Genomic DNA, 27,212 nt, shown 5'->3' on the forward strand with positions numbered 1-27,212 from the left:
AACGAGAACAACTAGAAACTGAAACTAGAACTGAACTAGGTGTTTTGGGATGCATTCTAGGGCTTAAATGGAAATGTTTTTAAAACTACAAATTCATCGCAAGACATTCAGCAACTTAGCAAGCATAATTTTAAATGAAAATGAGAAAATGAAATTTGGAAAAGTGTAAGTGTGAGTGTAAAATTACATTTTAAATATTTAAAAAAAAGCAAAAAACACAAAACAAACATTCTTCTTGTTCAAATAATTAAGTTTTTAACTCTAATAATAAAGGGAAATTTTATTTCCAAAAAAAAGACCAAACAATTGCCGATGAATTTGTAGTTATAATTTATTTCTTAAAAAAATAAATTAAAACTTTTTAACTGAAAAACAACTAACTACAGAAATAAAATTAATAAATTATTTTGTTACAAAACAAAATTAATAAAGTTTTTTATATAAAAAAAACTTACAAAAAATAATTACAAACTCATAACAAAAGTTTGGCTTTTTTTCAAATATGTCCACTTTATTTGTAAAAAAAAATAATAATAAAAATTTAAGTAAATTATAAAAAAATAGAGGTTATTACTGGCAGAAATTCTTTTTACAAGAAATTAGGAAAAAGTATAAGATTTCTATTAAAAACACAAAGAGATTTTGCTTATTAGAAAATTTTAAAAGAAAATTAAAAAAGTTGAAAAATTTTAAAGAAATTTTTATGAAGATTTTTACAATTTGAAAATAATTCAAAATTTAAATACTGTTTTTAATTATAAAACACTATACTTTGTATAAATTAAACTGTAGAATGTTGTTGTTGTTTGTGTTTTTTTCTTTTTCTTCATACTTTTTTTATAGAACTTTAAATATTTAACATAAAACTATGTTTTACAAAATAATGAATTACACATTAAATAAAATTATTAAAATTAAGTGGAGGAATATTATTATTATTATTTAAAAATAAAAAACTATATGTTAATGTTAAATGTAAATATATAATGAGGTTTATGTACAAAATTAAGAGGAGGGAGGGATGTTGTTTCTTTCTTAAGCAGTGATTTTTAAACTTTTTATAAACAATATTAGAAAATTGTAAAAGGAATGCGCTCATTTCCAATAAAAAATTAAAAATGCCATAACTTAAATATGGAAAAAAATATGTTAAATATAAAAAAGCAAAGCTTTAAATTAGATAATAGCAAAAGAGCGTGAGAGAGGAAATAAGAGTTAAAGAGCTTCTATAGTTTTAATATTTAATGAGGTGTTATTGTTGCTGCTGTTGCTGTTGTTGTTGCTGCTGTTGTTGTTGTTGTTGCTGTTGCTGATAAACCTCCTCACTCACTATATGTATAACATTTTGCATTTGATTTTGTGTCACTGTCAAGGGTTGAGCATTGGCGTTACCCACTATACAACCACCACCACCCGGTTCTTGTTTCATGGGTATTTGTGTTATTGTACCGCCCACATTCAGGGCTGCACTACTCACTAGTATTGGTGTAGCTACCGTGCTGGTGGTGGTTAGAGGTGCCGCCGTTGCTGTGACCACAACACCCGTGTGTTGTGATGTATCTAAGAGGGTGCTGGTATCACTGTTTAGTGTAGAGGAGGCTAGCAGTGTTGTACCGTTATCGGAGTCAGTTGCACTTGTATTGGCGGCGGCAGACTTACTTTTCTTTTCCTTTTTAACGCCGGGTTTGGCAAAATGTCTCAGTTCCAAGTGACGACGCAAGTTACGAGATTGACGGATGACAGCATAACAGATGGGACAGGTGGCCGGTTGTTCGGATTGGGATCGGGAGCGGGGTTCTGTAAACAAAAAGAAAAAGTAGGTATTAGAAATATGTATTTTGGATTTTGAACTGGAACAAAAACTAGAATAGAACTAGAGAAGAACTACAACAGAACTAGAACAGAACTAGAAACAGAACTAGAACAGAACTAGACAGAACTAGAACAGAACTAGAACAGAACTAGAACAGAACTAAGAACAGAAACTAGAACAGAACTAGAACAGAACTCGAACAGAACTAGAACAGAAACTAGAACAGAACTAGAACAGAACTAGAACAGAACTAGAACAGAACTACTAGAACAGAACTAGAACAGAACTAGAACAGAACTAGAACAGAACTAGAACAGAACTAGAACAGAACTAGAACAGAACTAGAACAGAACTAGAACAGAACTAGAACAGAACTAGAACAGAACTAGAACAGAACTAGAACAGAACTAGAACAGAACTAGAACAGAACTAGAACAGAACTAGAACAGAACTAGAACGAACTAGAACAGAACTAGACACAGAACTAGAAACGAACTAGAACAGAACACTCGAACAGAACTAGAACAGATAGAACAGAACTAGAACAGAACCTAGAACAGAACTAGAACAGAACTAGAACAGAACTAGAAACGAACTCGAACAGAATAGAAAGAACTAGAACAGAACTAGAAAACAGACCTAGAACAGAACTAGAACAGAACTCGCACAGAACTAGAACAGAACTAGAACAGAACTAGAAAAGAACTAGAACAGAAACTAAACAAGAACTAGAACAGAAACTAGAACAGAACGAGAACAGAACTAGAACAGAACTAGAACAGAACTAGAAACAGAACTAGAACAGAACTAGAACAGAACTAGAACAGAACTAGAACAGAACTAGAACAGAACTAGAACAGAACTAGAACAGAACTAGAACAGAACTAGAACAGAACTAGAACAGAACTAGAACAGAATAGAAACAGAACTAGAACAGAACTAGAACAGAACTAGAACAGAACTAGAACAGAACTAGAACCTAGACTAACTAGAACAGAACTAGAACAGACTAGAACAGAACTAGACCAGAACTAACTAGAAACAGAACTAGACAGAACTACTGAACTAGAACTGAACTAGAACAGAACTAGAACAGAACTAGAACAGAACTAGAACAGAACTAGAACAGAACTAGAGCAGAACTAGAACAGAACTAGAACAGAACTAGAACTGAACTAGAACAGAACTAGAACAGAACTAGTACAGAACTAGAACAGAACTAGAACTAGAACAGAACTAGAACAGAACTAGAACAGAACTAGAACAGAACTAGAACAGAACTAGAACATAACTAGAACAGAACTAGAACAGAACTAGAACAGAACTAGAACAGAAGTAGTAACAGAACTAGAACAGAACTAGAACAGAACTAGAACAGAACTAGAACTGAACTAAAACACTTAACCAATAAATTTCCACAACATTTCCACTTACTTTCACCACTGGTATCTTCGTACGTTTTCCGGGTTTGCTAGGCGTTACCATGTTACATCACCGCTGCTATTCGGATCTATACTAACAATCGTCTCCACCTTTGTCACTTCACTCTTAATGATGGGTGTCGAGGTGATTATTTGCGTTTCCGTACCGTTTTCAATTTGTTGTTGCTGTTGAACCTGTTGTTGCTGTACCTGTTGCTGCTGCTGCTGTTGGGCCTGTTGTTGTTGCTGCTGTTGTTGTTGAACCTGTTGTTGCTGCTGTTGGTTAGTTTGAACAGTAGTGGCCGTATGCGAAGAAGTGGGAGTGCTGATAATTGTTTCCATGCCTTCAACTTTGCTGATTTTAGGAGCCGTGGCTGTTGCGATAAGAAAATATGTATTAAATATTTATTTTATAAAGAATCTAGAATAACTTGACTTACGTGACATTTTCTTAACTCTGGGTTTACGTTTGCGTGCCGGTAAATATTGCTGTATAACATCCTTGGTAGCATCAGTGGTCAAAATCGTTTGCTGTTGTCCGGTAGCCGCATTTGTCTGAGTCGTAGTCTGTAAGATTTGTCCAGCCTGGTGTATATCATCAACAACTTGAGCGTGTACGGTTTGTTGGGGTGCAGTGGCAATGGTCGCAATCAGTTGGTCTTGTTCCTATTAAAATTGAAATATAAAATTTATAAAGATTTGTTATAGATAATGGAAATTTTCGCCGAAACCTACATGGTGATGTTGGGGTATCATATGCTGCAATTGTATCGAGTGCGTGTAGTCATCTTTGGTCACAGTTTGTGGCGCCAACCTTGTATGTTCAAACATTGAGCTGCCTGCAATAGTGAGGGTAATTGAGCGTGATCAACGCTCACCTCACCACGATAGACAAACTCGAGCAGAGCCTCCAAGTCATTGGCATTGACACCAGCCAACATAACTACTGGATGTTTGCAGGGAGTGTTCTGGAAAAGGACAAAAGGAAAAATTAGAAAAAAAAAAAAACAATTTTTTGACAGGATATTTTTCTAAAAGGGAACTTGTGTAAGAACTAGAACTGAACTAGAACTGAACTAGAACTGAACTAGAACTGAACTAGAACTGAACTAGAACTGAACTAGAACTGAACTAGAACTGAACTAGAACTGAACTAGAACTGAACTAGAACAGAACTTGAACAAACTAGAACAGAACTAGAACAGAACTAGAACTGAACTAGAACTGAACTAGAACTGAACTAGAACTGAACTAGAACTGAACTAGAACTGAACTAGAACTGAACTAGAAATGAACTAGAACTGAACTAGAACTGAACTAGAACTGAACTAGAACTGAACTAGAACTGAACTAGAACTGAACTAGAACTGAACTAGAACTGAACTAGAACTGAACTAGACTGAACTAGAACTGAACTAGAACTGAACTAGAACTGAACTAGAACTGAACTAGAACTGAAACTAGAACTGAACTAGAACTGAACTAGAACTGAACTAGAACTGAACTAGAACTGAACTAGAACTGAACTAGAACTGAACTAGAACTGAACTAGAACTGATACTAGAACTGAACTAGAACTGAACTAGAACTGAACTAGAACTGAACTAGAACTGAACTAGAACTGAACTAAAACTGAACTAGAACTGAACTAGAACTGAACTAGAACTGATCTAAAACTGAACTAGAACTGAACTAGAACTGAACTAGAACTGAACTATAACTCAACTAGAACTGAACTAGAACTGAACTAGAACTAGAACTGAACTAAAACTGAACTAGAACTGAACTAGAACTGAACTAGAACTGAACTAGAACTGAACTAGAACTGAACTAGAACTGAACTAGAACTGAACTAGAACTGAACTAGAACTGAACTAGAACTGAACTAGAACTGAACTAGAACTGAACTAGAACTGAACTAGAACTGCACTAGAACTGCACTAGAACTGAACTAGAACTGAACTAGAACTGAACTAGAACTGAACTAGAACTGAACTAGAACTGCACTAGAACTGCACTAGAACTGAACTAGAACTGAACTAGAACTGAACTAGAACTGAACTAGAACTGAACTAGAACTGAACTAGAACTGAACTAGAACTGAACTAGAACTGAACTAGACTGAACTAGAACTGAACTAGAAACTGAACTAGAAACTGAACTATGAACTGAACTAGAACTGAACTAGAACTAGAACTAGAACTGCACTAGAAACTGCACTAGAACTGAACTAGAACTGAACTAGAACTGAACTAGAACTGAAACTAGAACTGAACTAGAACTGAACTAGAACTGAACTAGAACTGAACTAGAACTGAACTAGAAACTGAACTAGAACTGAACTAGAACTGAACTAGAACTGAACTTGAACTAGAACTAGACTGAAACTAGAACTGAACTAGAACTGAACTAGAACTGAACTAGAACTGAACTAGAACTGAACTAGAACTGAACTAGAACTCGAACTAGAACTGAACTAGAACTGAACTAGAAACTGAACTAGAACTGAACTAGAACTGAACTAGAACTGAACTAGAACTGAACTAGAACTGAACTAGAACTGAACTAGAACTGAACTAGAACTGAACTAGAACTGAACTAGAACTGAACTAGAACTGAACTAGAACTGAACTAGAACTGAACTAGAACTGAACTAGAACTGAACTAGAACTGAACTAGAACTGAACTAGAACTGAACTAGAACTGAACTAGAACTGAACTAGAACTAAACTAGAACTGAACTAGAACTGAACTAGAACTGAACTAGAACTGAACTAGAACTGAACTAGAACTGAACTAGAACTGAACTAGAACTGAACTAGAACTGAACTAGAACTGAACTAGAACTGAACTAGAACTGAACTAGAACTGAACTAGAACTGAACTAGAACTGAACTAGAACTGAACTAGAACTGAACTAGAACTGAACTAGAACTGAACTAGAACTGAACTAGAACTGAACTAGAACTGAACTAGAATGAACTAGAACTGAACTAGAACTGAACTAGAACTGAACTAGAACTGAACTAGAACTGAACTAGAACTGAACTAGAACTGAACTAGAACTGAACTAGAACTGAACTAGAACTGAACTAGAACTGAACTAGAACTGAACTAGAACTGAACTAGAACTGAACTAGAACTGAACTAGAACTGAACTAGAACTGAACTAGAACTGAACTAGAACTGAACTAGAACTGAACTAGAACTGAACTAGAACTGAACTAGAACTGAACTAGAACTGAACTAGAACTGAACTAGAACTGAACTAGAACTGAACTAGAACTGAACTAGAACTGAACTAGAACTGAACTAGAACTGAACTAGAACTGAACTAGAACTGAACTGAACTGAAACTAGAACTGAACTAGAACTGAACTAGAACTGAACTAGAACTGAACTAGAACTGAACTAGAACTGAACTAGAACTGAACTAGAACTGAACTAGAACTGAACTAGAACTGAACTAGAACTGAACTAGAACTGAACTAGAACTGAACTAGAACTGAACTAGAACTGAACTAGAACTGAACTAGAACTGAAACTAGAACTGAATCTAGAAACCTGAACTAGAACTGAACTAGAACTGAACTAGAAACTGACTAGAACTGAACTAGAACTGAACTAGAACTGAACTAGAACTGAACTAGAACTGAACTAGAACTGAACTATAACTGAACTAGAACTGAACTAGAACTGAACTAGAACTGAACTAGAACTGAAACTAGACTGAACTAGAACTGAACTAGAACTGAACTAGAACTAACTAGAACTGAACTAGAACTACTAGACTGAACTAGAAATGAACTAGAACTGAACTAAACTGAACTGACTGAACTAGAACTGAACTAGAACTGAACTAGAACTGAACTAGAACTGAACTAGAACTGAACTAGAACTGAACTAGACTGAACTAGAACTGAAACTAAGAACTGAAACTCTAACTGAACTAGAACTGAACTAGAACTGAAACTAGAACTGACTAGAACTGGAACTAGAACTGAACTAGAACTGAACTAGAACTGAACTAGAACTGACTAGAACTGAACTAGAACTGAACTAGAACTGAACTAGAACTGAACTGGAACTGAACTAGAACTGAACTAGAACTGAACTAGAACTGAACTAGAACTGAACTAGAACTGAACTAGAACTGAACTAGAACTGAACTAGAACTGAACTAGATCAGAACTACAAACAGAACTATTCCGCTAAGTTTTTAAAATTCACAGAAATTTAAAATTTTTCTTCTCGTTAATCGAATAAACAAAATATCTTTAAATTTGTTTCTATTATCTCATTAAAAAATTCAATTTTCAATTAATAATTTACCAATTTAACTAAAACAAAAACATGTCTACATTTATTTGTTTACACTTGCATATTTCCTATTTGGTTTAGTAAAGTATTTAGTATATAGAGTTTGTTGTTATTTACTTTCCAAGTTCATTAAACTCTCTATATAAAATTATATTTTTTCATGCTAGTCTTTTTTATTCCTCTACGTCATATTTCTATATCTTTATAAGTTTTCTACTCTTCCTCAATTACCTCTTTTTTGTTGTTTTTTACAAAAAACAGTCTCTAAAGTTTAGAGATTGTTTTTTTTTTTTTTTTTTTTTTTTGTTTAAAGCCTAAACTCTTTGTTTTTATGATGATGGCTAAACGAATAACCTGAAAAGCTGAGCTGCACTAATATAATATGAGTGCGGGAGTACCACAATAGTTTTATATTATAATGACCCTCCTCTCTGCTTTCTTTTTGCTGTTGTCTCGTTTATGGATAATAACAATCTCTTGTCGAAAAAAACGAAAAAGAAAATCTTACAACCAAAAAGAGCATCTTTAATATTTAAGGTGCCTATGATACTCTACTAAACCCTCGGTTTATGGTACCTTTCCCTCACCATGATTCATTCATTAATTTAGTAATTTCTTATTGAGTTACTTGGTTTTTTTATCTTTAAACTCTGAGCGTTAAAAAAATAATTGGCCTCAGTTTTTTAAATACAAATAGTTTTCACTTTTCCCTGAGTTTAAAAAAACTGCGTGTGTAATTCTCTGTCACGTTATTTTAGTGTAAAAGTGAGTGCATGATTGTGTTCTTAATATATAGACTGTTTTGTTCATATAATTTTTTTTGTGTAGAGTAAATCTCTGTTTTGGTTATTTAATGCTCTTGTTTTGATTACAGGGAGAGGAAAAGGGGGGTTTTGTTTTTTTAGATTTTTTATTAAAACAAGATTTTTTCTTTTTATTCTTTTTAAAAAAGAGATGAAGAGAAACAGTGTTTATGCTTTTGTTGTCATCATTTTAATAAATGCCGGCAGTATTTATGTCTCCGATAAAAAAAGTTAAACTCACTTTGGGTCACACGTGCTAAAAATGTGGTTTTATTTACAAGAGAGATCTTTAAATAACAAACAATTACTTTGTACCACAAATGTGACTAAAAAGTTCTAGGTCATTTTTAGTTCAGTTTTAGTTCTGCTCTGGTTCAGTTCTAGTTCTGTTCTAGATCTGTTCAGGTTCTGTTCTAGCTCTAGTTCTAGTTTTGTTCTAGTTCTATTATAGTTCTGCTCTAGTTCTAGTTCAGTTCTAGTACTGTTCTAGTTCAGTTCTAGTACTGTTCTAGTTCTGTTCTAGTTCTGTTCTAGTTCTGTTCTAGTTCTGTTCTAGTTCTGTTCTAGCTCTGTTCTAGTTCTGTTCTAGTTCTGTTCTAGTCTGTTCTAGTTCTAGTTCTGTTCTAGTTCTGTTCTAGTTCTATTCTAGTTCTGTTCTAGATCTGTTCTAGTTCTGTTCTAGTTCTGTTCTAGTTCTGTTCTAGTTCTGTTCTAGTTCTGTTCTAGCTCTGTTCTAGTTCTGTTCTAGTTCTGTTCTAGTCTGTTCTAGTCTGTTCTAGTTCTAGTTCTGTTCTAGTTCTGTTCTAGTTCTATTCTAGTTCTGTTCCAGTTCTGTTCTAGATCTGTTCTAGTTCTGTTCTAGTTCAGTTCTAGTTGTGTTCTAGATCTGTTCTAGTTCAGTTTTAGTTGTGTTCTAGATCTGTTCTAGTTCTGTTCTAGTTCTGTTCTAGTTCTAGTTCTGTTCTAGTTCTGTTCTAGTTCAGTTCTAGTTCTGTTCTAGTTCTGTTCTAGTTCTGTTCTAGTACTGTTCTAGTTCTGTTTTAGTTCTGTTTTAGTTCTGTTCTAGTTCTGTTCTAGTTCTGTTTTAGTTCTGTTTTAGTTCTGTTCTAGTTCTGTTCTAGTTCAGTTCTAGTTCTAGTTCAGTTCTAGTTCTGTTCTAGTTCTAGTACTGTTCTAGTTCTGTTCTAGATCTGTTCTAGTTCTGTTCTAGTTCTGTTTTAGTTCTGTGCCAGATCTATTCTTATTCTGTTCTAGTACTGTTCTAGTTCTGTTCTAGTTGTTCTAGTTGTTCTAGTTCTGTTCTAGTTCTGTTCTAGTTCTGTTCTAGTTCTGTTCTAGTTCTGTTCTAGTTCTGTTCTAGTTCTGTTCTGTTCTAGTTCTGTTCTAGTTCTGTTCTAGTTCTGTTCTAGTTCTGTTCTAGTTCTGTTCTAGTCTGTTCTAGTTCTGTTCTAGTTCTGTTCTAGTTCTGTTCTAGTTCTGTTCTAGTTCTGTTCTAGTTCTGTTCTAGTTTCTAGTTCTGTTCTAGTTCTGTTCTAGTTCTAGTTCTGTTCTAGTTCTTTTTAGTTCTGTTCTAGTTCTGTTCTAGTTCTGTTCTAGTTCTGTTCTAGTTCTGTTCTAGTTCAGTTCTAGTTCTGTGCTAGTTCTGTTCTAGTACTGTTCTAGTTCTGTTCTAGTTCTGTTCTAGTTCTGTTCTAGTTCTGTTCTAGTTCTGTTCTAGTTCTGTTCTAGTTCTAGTTCTGTTCTAGTTCTGCTCTAGTTCTGTTCTAGTTCTGTTCTAGTTCTGTTCTAGTTCTGTTCTAGTTCAGTTCTAGTTCTGTGCTAGTTCTGTTCTAGTACTGTTCTAGTTCTGTTTTAGTTCTGTTTTAGTTCTGTTCTAGTTCTGTTCTAGTTCAGTTCTAGTTCTGTTCCAGTTCTGTTCTAGTACTGTTCTAGTTCTGTTCTAGTTCTGTTCTAGTTCTGTTCTAGTTCTGTTCTAGTACTGTTCTAGTTCTGTTTTAGTTCTGTTTTAGTTCTGTTCTAGTTCAGTTCTAGTTCAGTTCTAGTTCTGTTCTAGTTCTGTTCCAGTTCTGTTCTAGTACTGTTCTAGTTCTGTTCTAGTTCTGTTCTAGTTCTGTTCAAGTTCTGTTCTAGTTCTGTTCTAGTTCTGTTCTAGTTCTGTTCTAGTTCTGTTCTAGTTCTGTTCTAGTTCTGTTCTAGTTTTGTTCTAGTTCTGTTCTAGTTCTGTTCTAGTTCTGTTCTAGTTCTGTTCTAGTTCTGTTCTAGTTCTGTTCTAGTTCTGTTCTAGTTCTGTTCTAGTATGTTCTAGTTCTGTTCTAGTTCTGTTCTAGTTCTGTTCTAGTTCTGTTCTAGTTCTGTTCTAGTACTGTTCTAGTTCTGTTCTAGTTCTGTTCTAGTTCTGTTCTAGTACTGTTCTAGTTCTGTTCTAGTTCTGTTCTAGTTCTGTTCTAGTTCTGTTCTAGTTCTGTTCTAGTTCTGTTCTAGTTCTGTTCTAGTTCTGTTCTAGTTCTGTTCTAGTATGTTCTAGTTATGTTCTAGTTCTGTTCTAGTTCTGTTCTAGTTCTAGTTCTGTTCTAGTTCTATTCGAGTTCTGCTCTGGCTCTGTTCTAGTTCTATTCCAGTTCTGTTCTAGTTATGTTCTTGTTTTGTTCTAGTTCTTTTCAAGTTGTTTAATTTCAAAAGTAACATTTGAAATTAACGCTACAATTGAAATGCTTTTCTATTTCCTAAACCGGATATTGTTGTTTCCCTTTAAAACCTACTTAAAAATTACAAAATACCCTCACAAGAATATTAAATACAAAGTAACAAACAGTGCAGGGTAGTCAGTTGAATATTACCTACAAACAAAATTAAATAAATTCCTTTAAACATGAAAATAACAACTAAACAAACGAAAACTAAAAATGAGATGAAAAAGGTTAAAGCAACAATAAAATTGCCTCAAACAATGTGTCTCTGTAATTTAGTTTGAAAAAAATCATTCTTTGTGCTCAAAAGACTAACAACAGCAACAAAACATATTTAAAATAAACACACACATTTACTCTTATAATTAAAGGAATTTTATAGAGTATGTTTGTAAGGAGCAGAGTATTTCCTTTACAAACAAAGAGCGTAGCAGAGAGTAGGGGTAAATTTATTAAATTTTAATACAAATTGTAACTCACTTTCAATTATTTAACAAAACAAAAAGGAAGAGGACCAGGAGAATGAGCTTAGTGGAGAACTAAAGGGTATAGGAGAGGATTTTTTTTTTTTTTTTTTTTGTAGAGCATAATTAATTAAAAAGATTTTTAGGAGCAAAGAACCAGTCAGATTAAACAAAACAAAGAAGAAAAGAAATGAGTTTTTAAGCTAAATTAAAGTTATTTTCTCTGTTTACTATTTATTTGAAAACACTGGCTAAACGAGGTATGATGATTCTCTGTTTACATTTCGTTGAGGAAGAATTTAAAAGCAAAAGAAAAACTTTAAATTTAAGAAAAAGTCAATACATTTTTGAAATAACAAAATTGTTTTTAATAATTTAGAAAAAAGTGAATACTTTTTAAGAAAAAATTAAAATTTTTCTGAATTTCTAAGAAAATTCAATGAATTTTTCATATAAAATGGTTAAAATATTTAAATTTTTCTTCTAAAAATGAAATATTATACATTTTACCTTGATTTTTAACGAATTTATACTAAAAATTGATTTTCGGAATTAATTTCGAAAATTCGAAATTGTGTTCGAAGTTTCGAAATTGTTGAAAATGCCTTAAAAATACTTTTAATTATGAAATAATTGTCAAATATGGCGTTTTCTCAACAATTTAAACAAAAAAGTTAAAATTCTGTCAAAATTTAAACAAAAAAGTTAAAATTCTGTCAAAATTTAAAAAAAAAATGCAAAATTTTGAATAAAATTTTTCAAAATTTTGAAAATTTTCTTCAAAATTTTGAAAATTTTATTCAAAATTTTTAAAATTTTCTTCTAAACTGTGTGAATAAACGATTTTTGTAAAAAAAGTTCACATTTTCGAAATTAAGTCGAATTTTCGAAATTAAGTTCGAATTTTCGAAATTCGGTTCAAACCTCAAAATGTATTGTTTATTCAAAATTTAATATTTTAGACTTGATTTTTAAAGAAATTTTGTGAAAAAACGATCTATTATAATAATATTATTCACATTTTCGAAATTCTATTCGAACATTCAAAATTGATAATTTCTTTAAAATTGTCTTCAAATCATCGAAATTTAACAATATAAACATAATTTTGAAAGAAATTGGCTTAAAAATCGATTTTCGAATTTTCGAAATTAAGTTCGAATTTTCGAAATTAAGTTTGAATTTTCGAAAATCAATTCGAACTTCAAAAAATATATTATTTAATTCAAATTTTACTAGTCTAGACTTGATTTTTAAAGAAATTTTGCAAAAAAAAAACAGTTTTCGTATTAAGTTCGAATTTTCGAAATTCTATACGAACATTCAAAATTTATAATTTCCTTAAATTTTTCTTTAAATCTTCGAAATTTTACAACATAAACATGATTTTGAAAGAAATCGGCTTAAAAATCGATTTTCAAATTTTCGAAATTACAGTTTTCGTATTAAGTTCGAATTTTCGAAATTCTATACGAACATTCAAAATTTATAATTTCCTTAAATTTTTCTTTAAATCTTCGAAATTTTACAACATAAACATGATTTTGAAAGAAATTGGTTTAAAAATCGATTTTCGAATTTTCGACATTAAGTTCGAATTTTCGTAATTTTTGCAAAATCTTCAAAATTAGTTGTAAAACTACAAAAAATTACAAATTTTGTGTAAAAAATTAATTCGATTTCAGTTAAAATTTTAAAAATATTCAAGTTTGTCTTTAAAAATTTTAAAATTTTCAAGCTTTTCTTTCAAGATTATAAAGTTTTTAACTTTTGCTTTTAAAATTTATAAAGTTTTCATCCTTTTATTTTAGAAAAATTAAAATTTTAAACTTTTTCTTTGAAAAAAAGTTTTAAATTTAGACTTTTTCCTTTAATATGTTCAAATTTATTAAAAAAAAGTTTGAATTTATCTTTTTTTAACAATTTCTATAAAATTATTTTAAAATGTATTAAAACAACAAATAAATCATTTGTATACAATTTGTAAATTGCATTTTTCAATTAAAAATTAAAAAAACCCAACCAATAACAACAACAATATAAAAAATTAACAAATATACAATTAAATTTTCATACAATAAAAAATACAAGTGGGTTTTTTCTCTAATAGCAACAACAACAAAACTATGTGGGAGTATTAAATAACAATACAGCACAGCAAACACATTATAAATATAAAAATTTCCCCTTTTTTGTTTGCATCCACTAAAGAAAGAGATAGAGAGAGAACATTAATAATAACAGGAGAATAACGTCATCATCAATATAAAAAGGGGTATCAACACTCTATATACTTTATTACTCATTCACACCCTCTCTGTCTTTTTACAACAAAAAAAAAACAAAAGTTAAAAGTACAGCTCTTTTCCTAATAGAGTGAGATAGTGAGAGTTGCTGTTGTACAAGTTGAGGTTAATTTATGAAGAAAAAAATTCGTATTGAAAAAATAAGCTGAGTTGGCAACACAACTATAAATGAGTGTGTATGTATAATAAAATAACAACAGAGCATGAGCAATACTGTTTCATGGAATTAGTACAATGTTAATAAGAGGAGAGGCAAGGAGTAGGGGAAATGTAGTTGGTTTTGCGTGGGTTTTGAAAATAAAACTCTCGCTCTCTCTCTTTCTCTCGCTCACTAAGTCTTATAGGAAAAGTTATTTTTATGCTCCTTTTTCTCTGTTACACTCAGGGCCATTTGCTTGGTAAATAACAGAGATGGCAACTTAAGTAGTGTTGTACTTTTATCAGTACTTTTTGGTATTGATATTTTAGTTATTTTTTCCTGTAAACTTTTATAAAGTAGTCTACAGTCTTGCCAATAAGTTAGTCTACATACTAATGTTTATAGACTAGCCAATAAACTAGTCTACTACTTCACAGACTAGTCCATAGACTTTTTGGAGGACTATCCAAATTCTAGACTAGTTCATAAACCAGTTCATAGACTGGTAAACTAGTATAGACTAGACTAGTTAATAGATTTGTCTTTAGACTAGTTCATACACTATTCTATAGACGTGACTATAGACTTGTTCATTGACTATTCTATACACTTGTCTAAAGACTAGTTCATAGACTATTCTATATACTTGTCTATAGACTAATTCATAGACTATTCTATAGACTTTTCTATAGACTTGTCTTTAGCCTAGTTCGTAGACTATTCCATTGACTTTCAATCATAGACTTTTCTATACACTGGTTCATCGACTATTCTATAATTCTAGTTCAGTTTAGTTCAGTTTTAGTTCAGTTCTAGCTCAGTTCTAGTTCAGTTCTAGTTCAGTTCTAGTTCGGTTCTAGTTCAGTTTTAGTTCAAGTCCAGTTCTAGTTCAGTTCTAGTTCAGTTCTAGTTCAGTTCTAGTTCAGTTCTAGTTCAGTTCTAGTTCATTTCTAGTTCAGTTCTAGTCAGTTCTAGTCAGTTCTAGTTCAGTTCTAGTTCAGTTCTAGTTCAGTTCTAGTTCAGTTCTAGTTCAGTTCTAGTTCAGTTCTAGTTCAGTTCTAGTTCAGTTCTAGTTCAGTTCTAGTTCAGTTCTAGTTCAGTTCTAGTTCAAGTCCAGTTCTAGTTCAGTTCTAATTCAGTTCTAGTTCAGTTTTAGTTCAGTTCTAGTTCAGTTCTAGTTCAGTTCTAGTTCATTTCTAGTTCAGTTTTAGTTCAGTTCTAGTTCAGTTCTAGTTCATTTCTAGTTCAGTTCTAGTTCAGTTCTAGTTCAGTTCTAGTTCAGTTCTAGTTCAGTTCTAGTTCAGTTCTAGTTCAGTTCTAGTTCAGTTCTAGTTCAGTTCTAGTTCAGTTCTAGTTCAGTTCTAGTTCAGTTCTAGTTCTAGTTCAGTTCTAGTTCAAGTCCAGTTCTAGTTCAGTTCTAGTTCAGTTCTAGTTCAGTTTTAGTTCAGTTCTAGTTCAGTTCTAGTTCAGTTCTAGTTCATTTCTAGTTCAGTTTTAGTTCAGTTCTAGTTCAGTTCTAGTTCATTTCTAGTTCAGTTCTAGTTCAGTTCTAGTTCAGTTCTAGTTCAGTTCTAGTTCAGTTCTAGTTCAGTTCTAGTTCAGTTCTAGTTCAGTTCTAGTTCAGTTCTAGTTCAGTTCTAGTTCAGTTCTAGTTCAGTTCTAGTTCAGTTCTAGTTCAGTTCTAGTTCAGTTCTAGTTCAGTTCTAGTTCAGTTCTAGTTCAGTTCTAGTTCAGTTCTAGTTCAGTTCTAGTTCAGTTCTAGTTCAGTTCTAGTTCAGTTCAGTTCTAGTTCAGTTCAGTTCAGTTCTAGTTCTAGTTCAGTTCTAGTTCAGTTCTAGTTCAGTTCTAGTTCAGTTCTAGTTCAGTTCTAGTTCAGTTCTAGTTCAGTTCTAGTTCAGTTCTAGTTCAGTTATAGTTCAGTTTCTAGTTCAGTTCTAGTTCAGTTCTAGTTCAGTCTAGTTCAGTTCTAGTTCAGTTCTAGTTCAGTTCTAGTTCAGTTCTAGTTCAGTTCTAGTTCAGTTCTAGGTCAGTCCAATACAGATCTACAGACTAGACTAGTCAAGAGACAGGTGCAAAGATCGATCCCTATATTAGATTTCTAAATTTCAACTTGCCATGCCTGGTAAATAATATAATAAAACACATTTTATATAAAGATGTTGCTTTGTATATGTAGATTTCAATGGGAAAAACCCATTGATTTTAAAATTTAGGTATACAGAAAATATTTATATTTGTAGAACAAAATGATTTTATAATAATAAAAGTTTAAAATCCATATTAAACAAATTCTTAAGTTTAAGCAGGAGTTTTTTTTTTAAGTTTACTTATCAATAATTTAAAATCTCTTCCTTTTTGTGCATAAAACTCTTTGTAACTCAAAAAGTAGCTAAGGGAGTTATTATAAAATATTACTCTATGAGCAATGAAATAAATAAAGCGTTTTTTCAGAGTTTTCTGAAACTTCCTACCTTTTCATTCCTTACTCAGTTAAAATAACCACCACTGAACTGCTCTATTATCATCACACACATCAAGAAATGTAAAAAAAGAGTGTGTGTTTAAATTTGAAAATTGTATTCTTTCTTATTGAGATGAGTTTTTTTTTTTTTGGGGTCTGGGAGACATTTCCTCATTTGCCTCAATAAACAATTGAAATCTTTAAAAGAAATCTCTAAAATACTGTCGGTTTAGAGTAGAAAATATGAAAGACAGACAGACCTCATATCATTATACTTTTTATGAATGTGGTTTAAGTTTTTAATATTACTGATTAGTGGATTTTTTTTGGAGCAATCAGTTTTGTCTCTATGGGTTTTTTTGTGCTTTTTTAGAGTATCCAACTACAAAAACAAATTGGACATGCATTTTAAATACTATGTTCCAGTATTTTGTTTACTATTAGTTAACTGTTAAGTTTTTTTTTTATATTTTTTATTAAAAAAGTGAGAGTTGTTATTTTTTGTTGTAGTAACAGAGAATTTTGCCTACTTTAGTCTCACAGCATAAACCAGAGACCTTTTGGATTTGTCTGTCACCCATCTAGACAATTTTTTTTTTTTAATTTTTATCTCTGTTTACAAACAATCTTTTTAGACATTTAAGGCCTCAAGAAGAGAAAACGTGTCGACTTATGCCGGTCTGAATGTTATTACTAAAACAATATTAAAAATTTTAATTACTTTAATAATAATTACCAGTTAAAATTGTTAACTGACTGCGTTTTAAGATTTTTAAGCAAAAAAAAAAAAAACAAACTGGAAATAATAAAACATTACAAAACTTTTTGTTCAAGTTGTTAAAAACAAAATTTTTGAAAGCATTCAAAAAACCTGCTTGTGTAATACCCACAAAATTAAACACAAGACCGGAAATGGTTAACCAAACGTTAAAAAGTAAACAAATTACAAAAAACAGAAAAAAGTAAAAAAAATAAGATTTTACAAAAAATTTATGAAATTTTAAAGAAATTTCTTTACACATTAAAGAATCTTCTACTCCATAAACTAAACTTAGTCTATTCTATAGACAAAACTTTAGTCTATTCTATAGACTAAACGTTAGTCTATTCTATAGACTAAACTTTAGTCTATTCTATAGACTAAACTTTAGTCTATTCTATAGACTAAACTTTAGTCTATTCTATAGACTAAACTTTAGTCTATTCTATAGACTAAACTTTAGTCTATTCTATAGACTAAACTTTAGTCTATTCTATAGACTAAACTTTAGTCTATTCTATAGACTAAACTTTAGTCTATTCTATAGACTAAACTTTAGTCTATTCTATAGACTAAACTTTAGTCTATTCTATAGACTAAACTTTAGTCTATTCTATAGACTAAACTTTAGTCTATTCTATAGACTAAACTTTAGTCTATTCTATAGACTAAACTTTAGTCTATTCTATAGACTAAACTTTAGTCTATTCTATAGACTAAACTTTAGTCTATTCTATAGACTAAACTTTAGTCTATTCTAGACTAACTTAGTCTATTAGACTAAACTTTAGTCTATTCTATAGACTAAACTTTAGTCTATTCTATAGACTAAACTTTAGTCTATTCTATAGACTAAACTTTAGTCTATTCTATAGACTAAACTTTAGTCTATTCTATAGACTAAACTTTAGTCTATTCTATAGACTAAACTTTAGTCTATTCTATAGACTAAACTTTAGTCTATTCTATAGACTAAACTTTAGTCTATTCTATAGACTAAACTTTAGTCTATTCTATAGACTAAACTTTAGTCTATTCTATAGACTAAACTTTAGTCTATTCTATAGACTAAACTTTAGTCTATTCTATAGACTAAACTTTAGTCTATTCTATAGACTAAACTTTAGTCTATTCTATAGACTAAACTTTAGTCTATTCTATAGACTAAACTTTAGTCTATTCTATAGACTAAACTTTAGTCTATTCTATAGACTAAACTTTAGTCTATTCTATAGACTAAACTTTAGTCTATTCTATAGACTAAACTTTAGTCTATTCTATAGACTAAACTTTAGTCTATTCTATAGACTAAACTTTAGTCTATTCTATAGACTAAACTTTAGTCTATTCTATAGACTAAACTTTAGTCTATTCTATAGACTAAACTTTAGTCTATTCTATAGACTAAACTTTAGTCTATTCTATAGACTAAACTTTAGTCTATTCTATAGACTAAACTTTAGTCTATTCTATAGACTAAACTTTAGTCTATTCTATAGACTAAACTTTAGTCTATTCTATAGACTAAACTTAGTCTATTCTATAGACAAACTTTAGTCTATTCTATAGACTAAACTTTAGTCTATTCTATAGACAAACTTTAGTATATTCTATAGACTAAACTTTAGTCTATTCTATAGACTAAACTTTAGTCTATTCTATAGACTAAACTTTAGTCTATTCTATAGACTAAACTTTAGACTAAAGTTTAGTCTATTCTAAGACTAAAGTTTAGTCTATTCTAAGACTAAACTTTAGTCTATTCTAAAGACTAAAGTTTAGTCTATAGAATAGACTAAAGTTTAGACTATTCTATAGACTAAACTTTATTCTATTCTATAGACTAAACTTTATTCTATTCTATAGACTAAACTTTAGTCTATTCTATAGACTAAACTTTATTCTATTCTATAGACTAAACTTTATTCTATTCTATAGACTAAACTTTATTCTATTCTATAGACTAAACTTTAGTCTATTCTATAGACTAAACTTTAGTCTATTCTATAGACTAAACTTTAGTCTATTCTATAGACTAAACTTTAGTCTATTCTATAGACTAAACTTTAGTCTATTCTATAGACTAAACTTTAGTCTATTCTATAGACTAAACTTTAGTCTATTCTATAGACTAAACTTTAGTCTATTCTATAGACTAAACTTTAGTCTATTCTATAAACTAAACTTTAGTCTATTCTATAGACTAAACTTTAGTCTATTCTATAGACTAAACTTTAGTCTATTCTATAGACTAAACTTTAGTCTGTTCTATAGACTAAACTTTAGTCTATTCTATAGACTAAACTTTAGTCTATTCTATAGACTAAACTTTAGTCTATTCTATAGACTAAACTTTAGTCTATTCTATAGACTAAACTTTAGTCTATTCTATAGACTAAACTTTAGTATATTCTATAGACTAAACTTTAGTCTATTCTATAGACTAAACATTAAACTATTCTATGGACTAAACTTTAAGGTTTCATTCTAGTTAAATCTCCACTGTTTTGCTTTTAAATACTTTAAAAACTTTCTATTATTAATAATTTTTATCACTTTAAAAACACTTACCTTTAGCAAATCCAGTAGAAATGGTGAAGCAGCACACAGAACAATCTTGTGGGCGGGAAAACTACGACCACCGGCTGCCAAAGTACAATCCACTAGATCGCCATGACAACGCAGCAATTGTATGGCCGATACCAATGAGGTGCCATAGTCACCCCAGGTAAGGGAATATAAAGAATTCATGGGCAAGGCCATCATTGAGTCCACCGATTCACCAACAGCACAAACGTCCTCAATGGGCTGTTGCTGTTGTTGAATTGGGTGGTAATAGTGGGTAATGGTGGCGAAATTTAATTAACACACCGGGGGATATAAAAAATATGTAATAGTTTATTTGTAGATTTGGCGTTTTATTTTACCAGACACTTGCACAGCACTTGGTAGGACCAAGTTGTTTTCTTGGGATTTTTTTATTTCTTTGTGATAGTTTTGTTTAGTTTTTTTTATAAAGTTAATTTTTCACTATTTTAAGGTCTTTTTTTAATATTTTTGTGTTAATTTGTGGTTAAAGCCTCTTTAAAAGAGTTTTAACATACAGAGTTGTTGTTTTTTATTTGTTTTGCCTTTTGCCTAAACTCTCTGCTATATACGAAAAAAAACTGTAAATAAGAAAAAAAAAAACACACATATGTAAACAAACATATTTACAAAGAGGGGAAAAATAACTCAACACTCTGGCTTTCTCTCTCTTACTTATAAGAGTATAAAGGGGGATTTATATTTATCAAGCAGAGCAGTTATTTGAAATGAGAGAAAGAGAAAGGAGAGTTTGTTATTTCAATTATAGTATAAAAGGGGGAGTTGGGGAGGTATTTCTTTTGTTGTTTTTTTTTTCAATAAAATGTTTCAGCCAGTTTTTTTTAACACAAAATTTGTATTGCGCAGTGTTCAAAGTTAAAAAATTTATAAAAAATTTATATAAATTTGTTAAAACAATATGTTTTATACAAAACTATAAAACAATGTTTAAAATTAATATATAAAATTTTAATTTTAAAATTTCATTTAAAAAAAAAACACTGCCACGTTGTTATTAATTAATTAAGCCTTTATTATTTATTAAAAATTCTTTAATTAGTAAATGTTTTAACTATTTTTTTGTGTAAATTAACATATTCCCGCTTTTTTATAGTTTCTTTTTTTAATATAAATTCAAATAATCTATTCTTTTTGTTTTTAATTCTCATGAGTACTCAAATAAAATCACTTCACTAAAAATCTTTTGAAATACTTTTTTTTTTGTACCTTTTTTTTTCAAATCAAAAATCTCACCGGAGATTTAACTTAAAATGACGTGCGCTCACAACTACTCGCCAACGTTGAAAATTTTCTACTAAAAATTGAGTTTTTCAAAAATTCCCTGAAAAGTCATACGTTTTTAATGCTCGTCGTCTCACCACTCGTTTCTTTATTCAGAAAAAAAAACACACACACACATACTCACTCACGACAAAAACTGCTTAAATGTTATTGTTGTTGCTGTTTTCGTATTGTATTATTTTAATGGGAGCAAGATGGCTGACGCTCTTCTCGTACTAAACAGCAACAACAATAACACAAAACACACATTCACTAAAGTTAAAGTAAAATAAAAGAGGTACAGTCAGAGTCGTCTGTCATTCATATAGTGAGCTCGTGTTTTTTCTTGTTTTTGTTAATTTTTTTTTTCATTATGCTTCCTCACACAAGATTGCCAGATTTAGAAAATTTATTAAAGAGAAACTCTTGAAAATTAACTCTAGAATGTTTTGTGTATTTTAGCTGTTCAGGCAAGGGATGGAAAGTTTAGTACTATTGTACTTTGTTCAGTAGTTTATGATATCCTCTAGATCGTAGACTAGGCTATAGTCTAGACTAGACTATTAACTAATTTATACACTAGACTATAGACTAGACAATAGACTATGCTATGACTGGACCATTGACTAGCCCTTTGACGACCATAGGCAAACATACTTGCCAGAAAATTTTTAGTATATACATATATCTGTTCAAGTGACATACAGAGAGAATCTGTCAACCGATTTTGTCAAATTTATTTGCCAAGCGATACATAGGACTTATATGTTACCTAGGAGAGCAATTTCTTTATTCTATCTATTATGAGGACAAAGATATCGACAATCAAACAAAAAATTAAATTGATTAAACCAAAAGGGTTTGGTCGTCAAAGGGCTAGACTATAGACTAGACTGGACTAGAATACAGACTCGACTACAGACTAAACTCTAAACTAGTCTAAAGTCTACACTAAAGACGATAATATAGACTAGACTCTAGGCAAGTCTATAGACTAGACTATAGACTAGACTATAGACTAGGCTATAGACTAGACTATAGACTAGACTATAGACTAGACTATAGACTAGACTATAGACTAGACTATAGATACATAGGACTTATATGTTACCTAGGAGAGCAATTTCTTTATTCTATCTATTATGAGGAGATAGATATCGACAATCAAATAAAAAATTAAATTGATTAAACCAAAAGGGTTTGGTCGTCAAAGGGCTAGACTATAGACTAGACTGGACTAGAATACAGACTCGACTACAGACTAAACTCTAAACTAGTCTAAAGTCTACACTAAAGACGATAATATAGACTAGACTCTAGGCAAGTCTATAGACTAGACTATAGACTAGACCATAGACTAGACTATAAACTAGACTATAGACTAGACTATAGACTAGACTATAGACTAGACTATAGACTAGACTATAGACTAGACTATAGACTAGACTATAGACTAGACTATAGACTAGACTATAGACTAGACTATAGGCAAGACTATAGACTAGACTATAAACTAGACTATAGACTAGACTATAGACTAGACTATAGACTAGACTATGGACTAGACTATAGACTAGACTATAGACTAGACTATAGACTAGACTATAGACTAGACTATAGACTAGACTATAGACTAGACTATAGACTAGACTATAGACTAGACTATAGACTAGACTATAGACTAGACTATAGACTAGACTATAGACTAGACTATAGACTAGACTATAGACTAGACTATAGACTAGACTATAGACTAGACTATAGACTAGACTATAAACTAGACTATAGACCAGACTGTAGATAAACTGTTTATAAACTGGTAGACTAATCAATAGAATAGTCAGTAGACAAGTCCATAGATTAGTTCATAGACTGGTCAGTAGACTAATCAAGAGGCTATTTCATACATTATTCAGAAGACTAGTCCATTTATCCACAAATTAGTCATTAAACTTGTCAATAGATTAATCAATAGACGAGTCCATATTGCATAGTCAATAGACTAGTTAAAAGATTAATAAAAAAACTTGTTAACACATTAATCAATAGACTAATTTATAGACAAGTTCATAGACTAACCTTTAGCTAAGTACATATATAGACTAGCTTAACGACACCAAAATTTCAATTTTCCATGCCTGATTGCAACCACGTTGAAGAGTGAAAATTATTTTTTTGTTTTCCTTCCACTTTCAGGTTAAATGTAACTAAAACTCTGACCGTTTTATTATTTTAGCTCTAGATTCTTTTTAGAAATTTTTTGCTTTTAAATATCTTATTGTTATTGTATCTACTAAATTTAGATCTCTTCTTTGGGTTATTTTGTTGGGAGAGTGAGGCATGATTTTCTTTCGTTTCAATTGTGTTTGAACAAAAATCCAATTGCAATTTGGAGATATTTTTGTCATTAAGTAGTTTTTCATAAGCCGGTGTATTTCACAAAAAAAAAACACAAACTTTATCTCAATTTATTGAAAAAATCTCTGTTTACATTTTTATTATGGTTTGTTTGAGTTTAAAGGAATGTTTTTGAAATGCAGTATTTTTAATATTAATTTGCATTATCTCTAGGTTAACCGCGTTTTTAGTATTATATGTATTATAGAGTGGTTTGTTTAGGTATTTAATCAGTTTTTATAATAATATTTGTTAAATAGTTTGGGAAATAAAATAAAAATTTATTCAAAAGCAAATATTTTTATTAAATCTCATACAAGTTTTAACATTTTGTAAAATTCATTAGATGTTTTTTTTTTATTCTCGAAAAACTACTTTTTAAATCCACATATTCTTGGGGAAAACTACGGTTTATGCTAAAAATATTAGGAATAGTATTTTAGAATAATATTTAAATAAAAACTACAAGTTTAAAGTTTTTAATTAAATTCTCTAGATAATTCAAAGTTTTTTTTAATATTCTTTAACAAATTATTTGTAATTTTAAGTTTTCTACAAAACTTTATCTATAAACTTTTCAAAAAATCATTGACTAGTTTCAAGTTTCATACAAAATATTTCGCTGGCTTCAAGTTTCTTAAAGAAATGTTCCGATTTCTCTGTAATTTGTTAATATATCGTTCGTTAGCTTCAAGTTTTCTGAAAAAATCTACTGATTCCTTTGGAATTTGTCAAGTTTCCTAAAAATCTTTCACTAGCTTTAAGTTTCATAGAGAAATATTATGCTGGCTTCAAGTTTCCTAAAAAATCTTTCACTAGCTACAAGTTTCCTAAAGAATCTTTCGCTAGCTTCAAGTTTTCTAAAGAAATCTTATGATTCCTATGTTATTTGACAAGATATATTTCTCTAGCTTCAAGATTCTTTAAGAAATCTTTGACTAGCTTCAAGTTATGTAAAGATTCTTCTGAATCCTTTCGAATTTCGAAATTTTCTAACAATATCTTTAGACAGTTTTAGGTTTTCTAATAAAGTTTTTCGTTAGTTTCAAATTTTCTATAATAATCGTTTGCAAAATCCCTGTTTTTATTTTCTACAGAAGTCTTTCGGTTCCTTTTTTATTTCTCCAGAAATCCAGAAATATTAAGCTGGCTTCAAGTTTCCTAATAAAATCTTTCACTAGCTTCAAGTTAAAGTGAAAGTCAAGATATCTTTCATTAGCTTCAAGTTTCCTAAAGAAATATTTTGCTAGCGTCAGCTTTAAGTTTTCTAAAGAAATCCTTCTATTCCTTTATAATTTAACAATATATCTTTCGCTAGCTTCAAGTTTCCTAAATAAAACTTTCGCTAGATTCATAATTTCGAATAAAATCTTTCGGTTTCAACATTTTCTTATAACTTTCATATGTATATAAATTTCCATATGTACCTACATATGTATATGGTTTCTAAAAAATATCCAAGTTTCTTTATTTTTCAAATCCAAAATATTTAGAACATTTATTATTAATTTTTCTCTAACCCCATTATTTCCCTCCAAAAAAATTTATACGTAATTATTTTTTTTTTTTGGTATTTAGATATTGAAAAATTCTGTTCCGTTGTTGTGATGTGTGTTGCTTGATTGGATGATGCCCAGCCAAGACCAAAAATAAACTGGTGTGTGCAATTTCACCCAAAACTCATAAATGTTTATTTTATCATCAATTTCTACTATAAATATGTTAAAGAATTGTGTACGAGTATTTAGTACTCGCATGAGGTAAGAGGTTTATTTTTGTTTTTGTTATGTTATTCATTTCAATCTCATTGTGAGGTGGTGCATCTCAATCTCCTCGAAAATATTTGTATTTACAAAAGTATAAAACTAATTTCTATACTAAAAAAAAACACGGGCGCTCTATTTATATTGTAGCATGGAATTGTATGTGAGTTCCTCTTCATTTAAATTTATAAAAACTCTTCGTTATTTTCCATTCTGAGGAGGAACTAATCGAAAAACTGTTTTTTTTTTCTTTAGACAAAATCAAAAAATCAGCCTACACTCACCACATTTTAACGAGATACACATGAATCAGTCTCGAAATAAACAACAACAAATTGTAAAGGGAGTATAAAAAAGAGGGTTCATAGAGCTCTAGCAACAAAAACATTAAAGTTTTTTCTTCTCGCCATGACAAAAATGAAAGAAAACAAATATCTACCACTCTATATGTGGACTGAAAAGAATGAAAAACCTAAAATTTAAGAGGAATTGACGCATTTCAAACTCTCAAGTAGTGAAATCTTATAAGAATTTTTCTATTGTTGTTGTGTTAATTTTATTTTAAAATAAAACCAAATAACCCTCAGTTCAGAGAATGGAGGGCAACGATGTCTGTCTTTTTGTCTGTCCGCATGACTGTCTATCTCATTCTCGTTTGTTTACTCGAAAACATTTTAGAAACTCACAGCACACAGCTCTTGACTAAAAATTCACGTACAAATAATAAACGTTGTTGGCCTAGCAGCCAGCACAATAAAGACGCAAGAACACAAATACAGCAGAAAAAATAACATAAAGTTCAACTTAAAAAAAATATAGTTTTTTGTACAATGACGTTGTAAGAGTGCCAAAACATGACGTACAAACTATTTTAAATTTTGTTTTACGAGAATTTATGAAATTAGTTAACTAAGTTCTTTATAAACTCAACTGAGAAAATTAAAGTAAGAAGTATGAGCCGCCATTGATACCTACCATTAGAATAGTAATGTCACAATAAAGCATTTCTATCCGGATAATTTAAATTTATGATGAAAACATGTCGAAGGCTTTATATGGTGGCTTAGGGGCAAATATGGACAAGCCGTAAAATTTGTGAATAATTTATAGTACTAAAGTCTGAATGCAGATTGTGTTTATAAATAGACTCAGTAATTTCTGAAGGGATGTATGTAGGGTCATGGGGCGATCTTATGAATTTGCAGGGTCATCAAATCTATAAAAGCCGATGATATTGTTTTTACTAATATGAGCCAGAATTTCGGGGTTCATTTCTATGGGGCTTGAAATAAGGACCGATTTCTTTCAAAGGCTCCTTGGGTCAAATAAAAGTGCCAAATTTCATCCAATTATCTGAAATTGCGACTTAAATTGCGCCAAGGTTGCATGACATCCAGCGAGGCGGACGACATAGCTTTCGACTCAGAAAACGATCTAAGCCATTCGCTAGACGAAATTTGAGTAAAATTTCCTACCTCCCATAAAGTGTGTAGGGTATAAAAAACTTAAAGCGAAAATTCTAGAAACGTAAGCGAGCGAAAGATTTCTTCAGAAAACTTAAAGCTAGAAAAGATTTAATTTAAATGTTAAGTACGAAATTTCAAGTAAGTCTTCTATAGGAAACTTGAGGCTAACCAAAGTCTTCTATAGAAAACTAGAAACTAGCGAATTACAGGAATCGGAATATTTTTTTCGGAAATATTTCTTAAGAATACTTGAAGATAGCGAAAGATTTCATTAGAAAACTTGAGAAACTTCTTTAGAAACTGCAAGCTATTGAAAATCTTAGATAACACGAAGCTAAAGAAAGATTTATTGAAATAATTGAAATATTTCTTTACAAATCTTAAATTTAGCGAAAGATTTCTTAAAGAAAGTTAGCTTCAGAAAACTTGAAGCTAACCAGTCTTCTTTTAAAAGATTTCTAGCGAAATCACAAATAAAGCGAAATACTTCTTCAGAAAACTTGAAATTAGAAGAATGAAGCTTTTTCTTAAAAAAAACTTGAAGG

General features: G+C 30.6%; 1 protein-coding gene and 1 long non-coding RNA gene across 2 annotated transcripts in view; one reads left to right on the forward strand and one right to left on the reverse strand.

Annotated features, from left to right (window-relative positions):
• LOC119600240 (transcription factor GAGA-like) overlaps positions 1–21,106 on the reverse strand; it is a 30,007-nt gene extending 8,901 nt beyond the window's left edge. The window contains 9 exon segments of the mRNA XM_037950350.1: positions 1,660–1,797; positions 3,248–3,262; positions 3,265–3,300; positions 3,303–3,608; positions 3,675–3,900; positions 3,970–4,046; positions 4,049–4,202; positions 19,746–20,341; positions 20,988–21,106. Coding sequence (XP_037806278.1) covers positions 1,660–1,797; positions 3,248–3,262; positions 3,265–3,300; positions 3,303–3,608; positions 3,675–3,900; positions 3,970–4,046; positions 4,049–4,202; positions 19,746–19,940 — 1,147 coding nt within the window. The 5' untranslated portion in view covers positions 19,941–20,341; positions 20,988–21,106.
• LOC119600242 lies at positions 1,716–25,856 on the forward strand. Its single transcript, XR_005231133.1, has 3 exons — positions 1,716–1,816; positions 25,017–25,198; positions 25,457–25,856. It is a non-coding gene; the product is annotated as an uncharacterized LOC119600242 (long non-coding RNA).
• The last annotated feature ends 1,356 nt before the right edge of the window (positions 25,857–27,212 follow it).

The sequence above is a fragment of the Lucilia sericata genome, unplaced genomic scaffold (assembly GCF_015586225.1).
Source record: "Lucilia sericata isolate MDLA Ls3-8-SP2 unplaced genomic scaffold, ASM1558622v1 Contig000108F_arrow, whole genome shotgun sequence".
NCBI lineage: Eukaryota > Metazoa > Arthropoda > Insecta > Diptera > Calliphoridae > Lucilia > Lucilia sericata.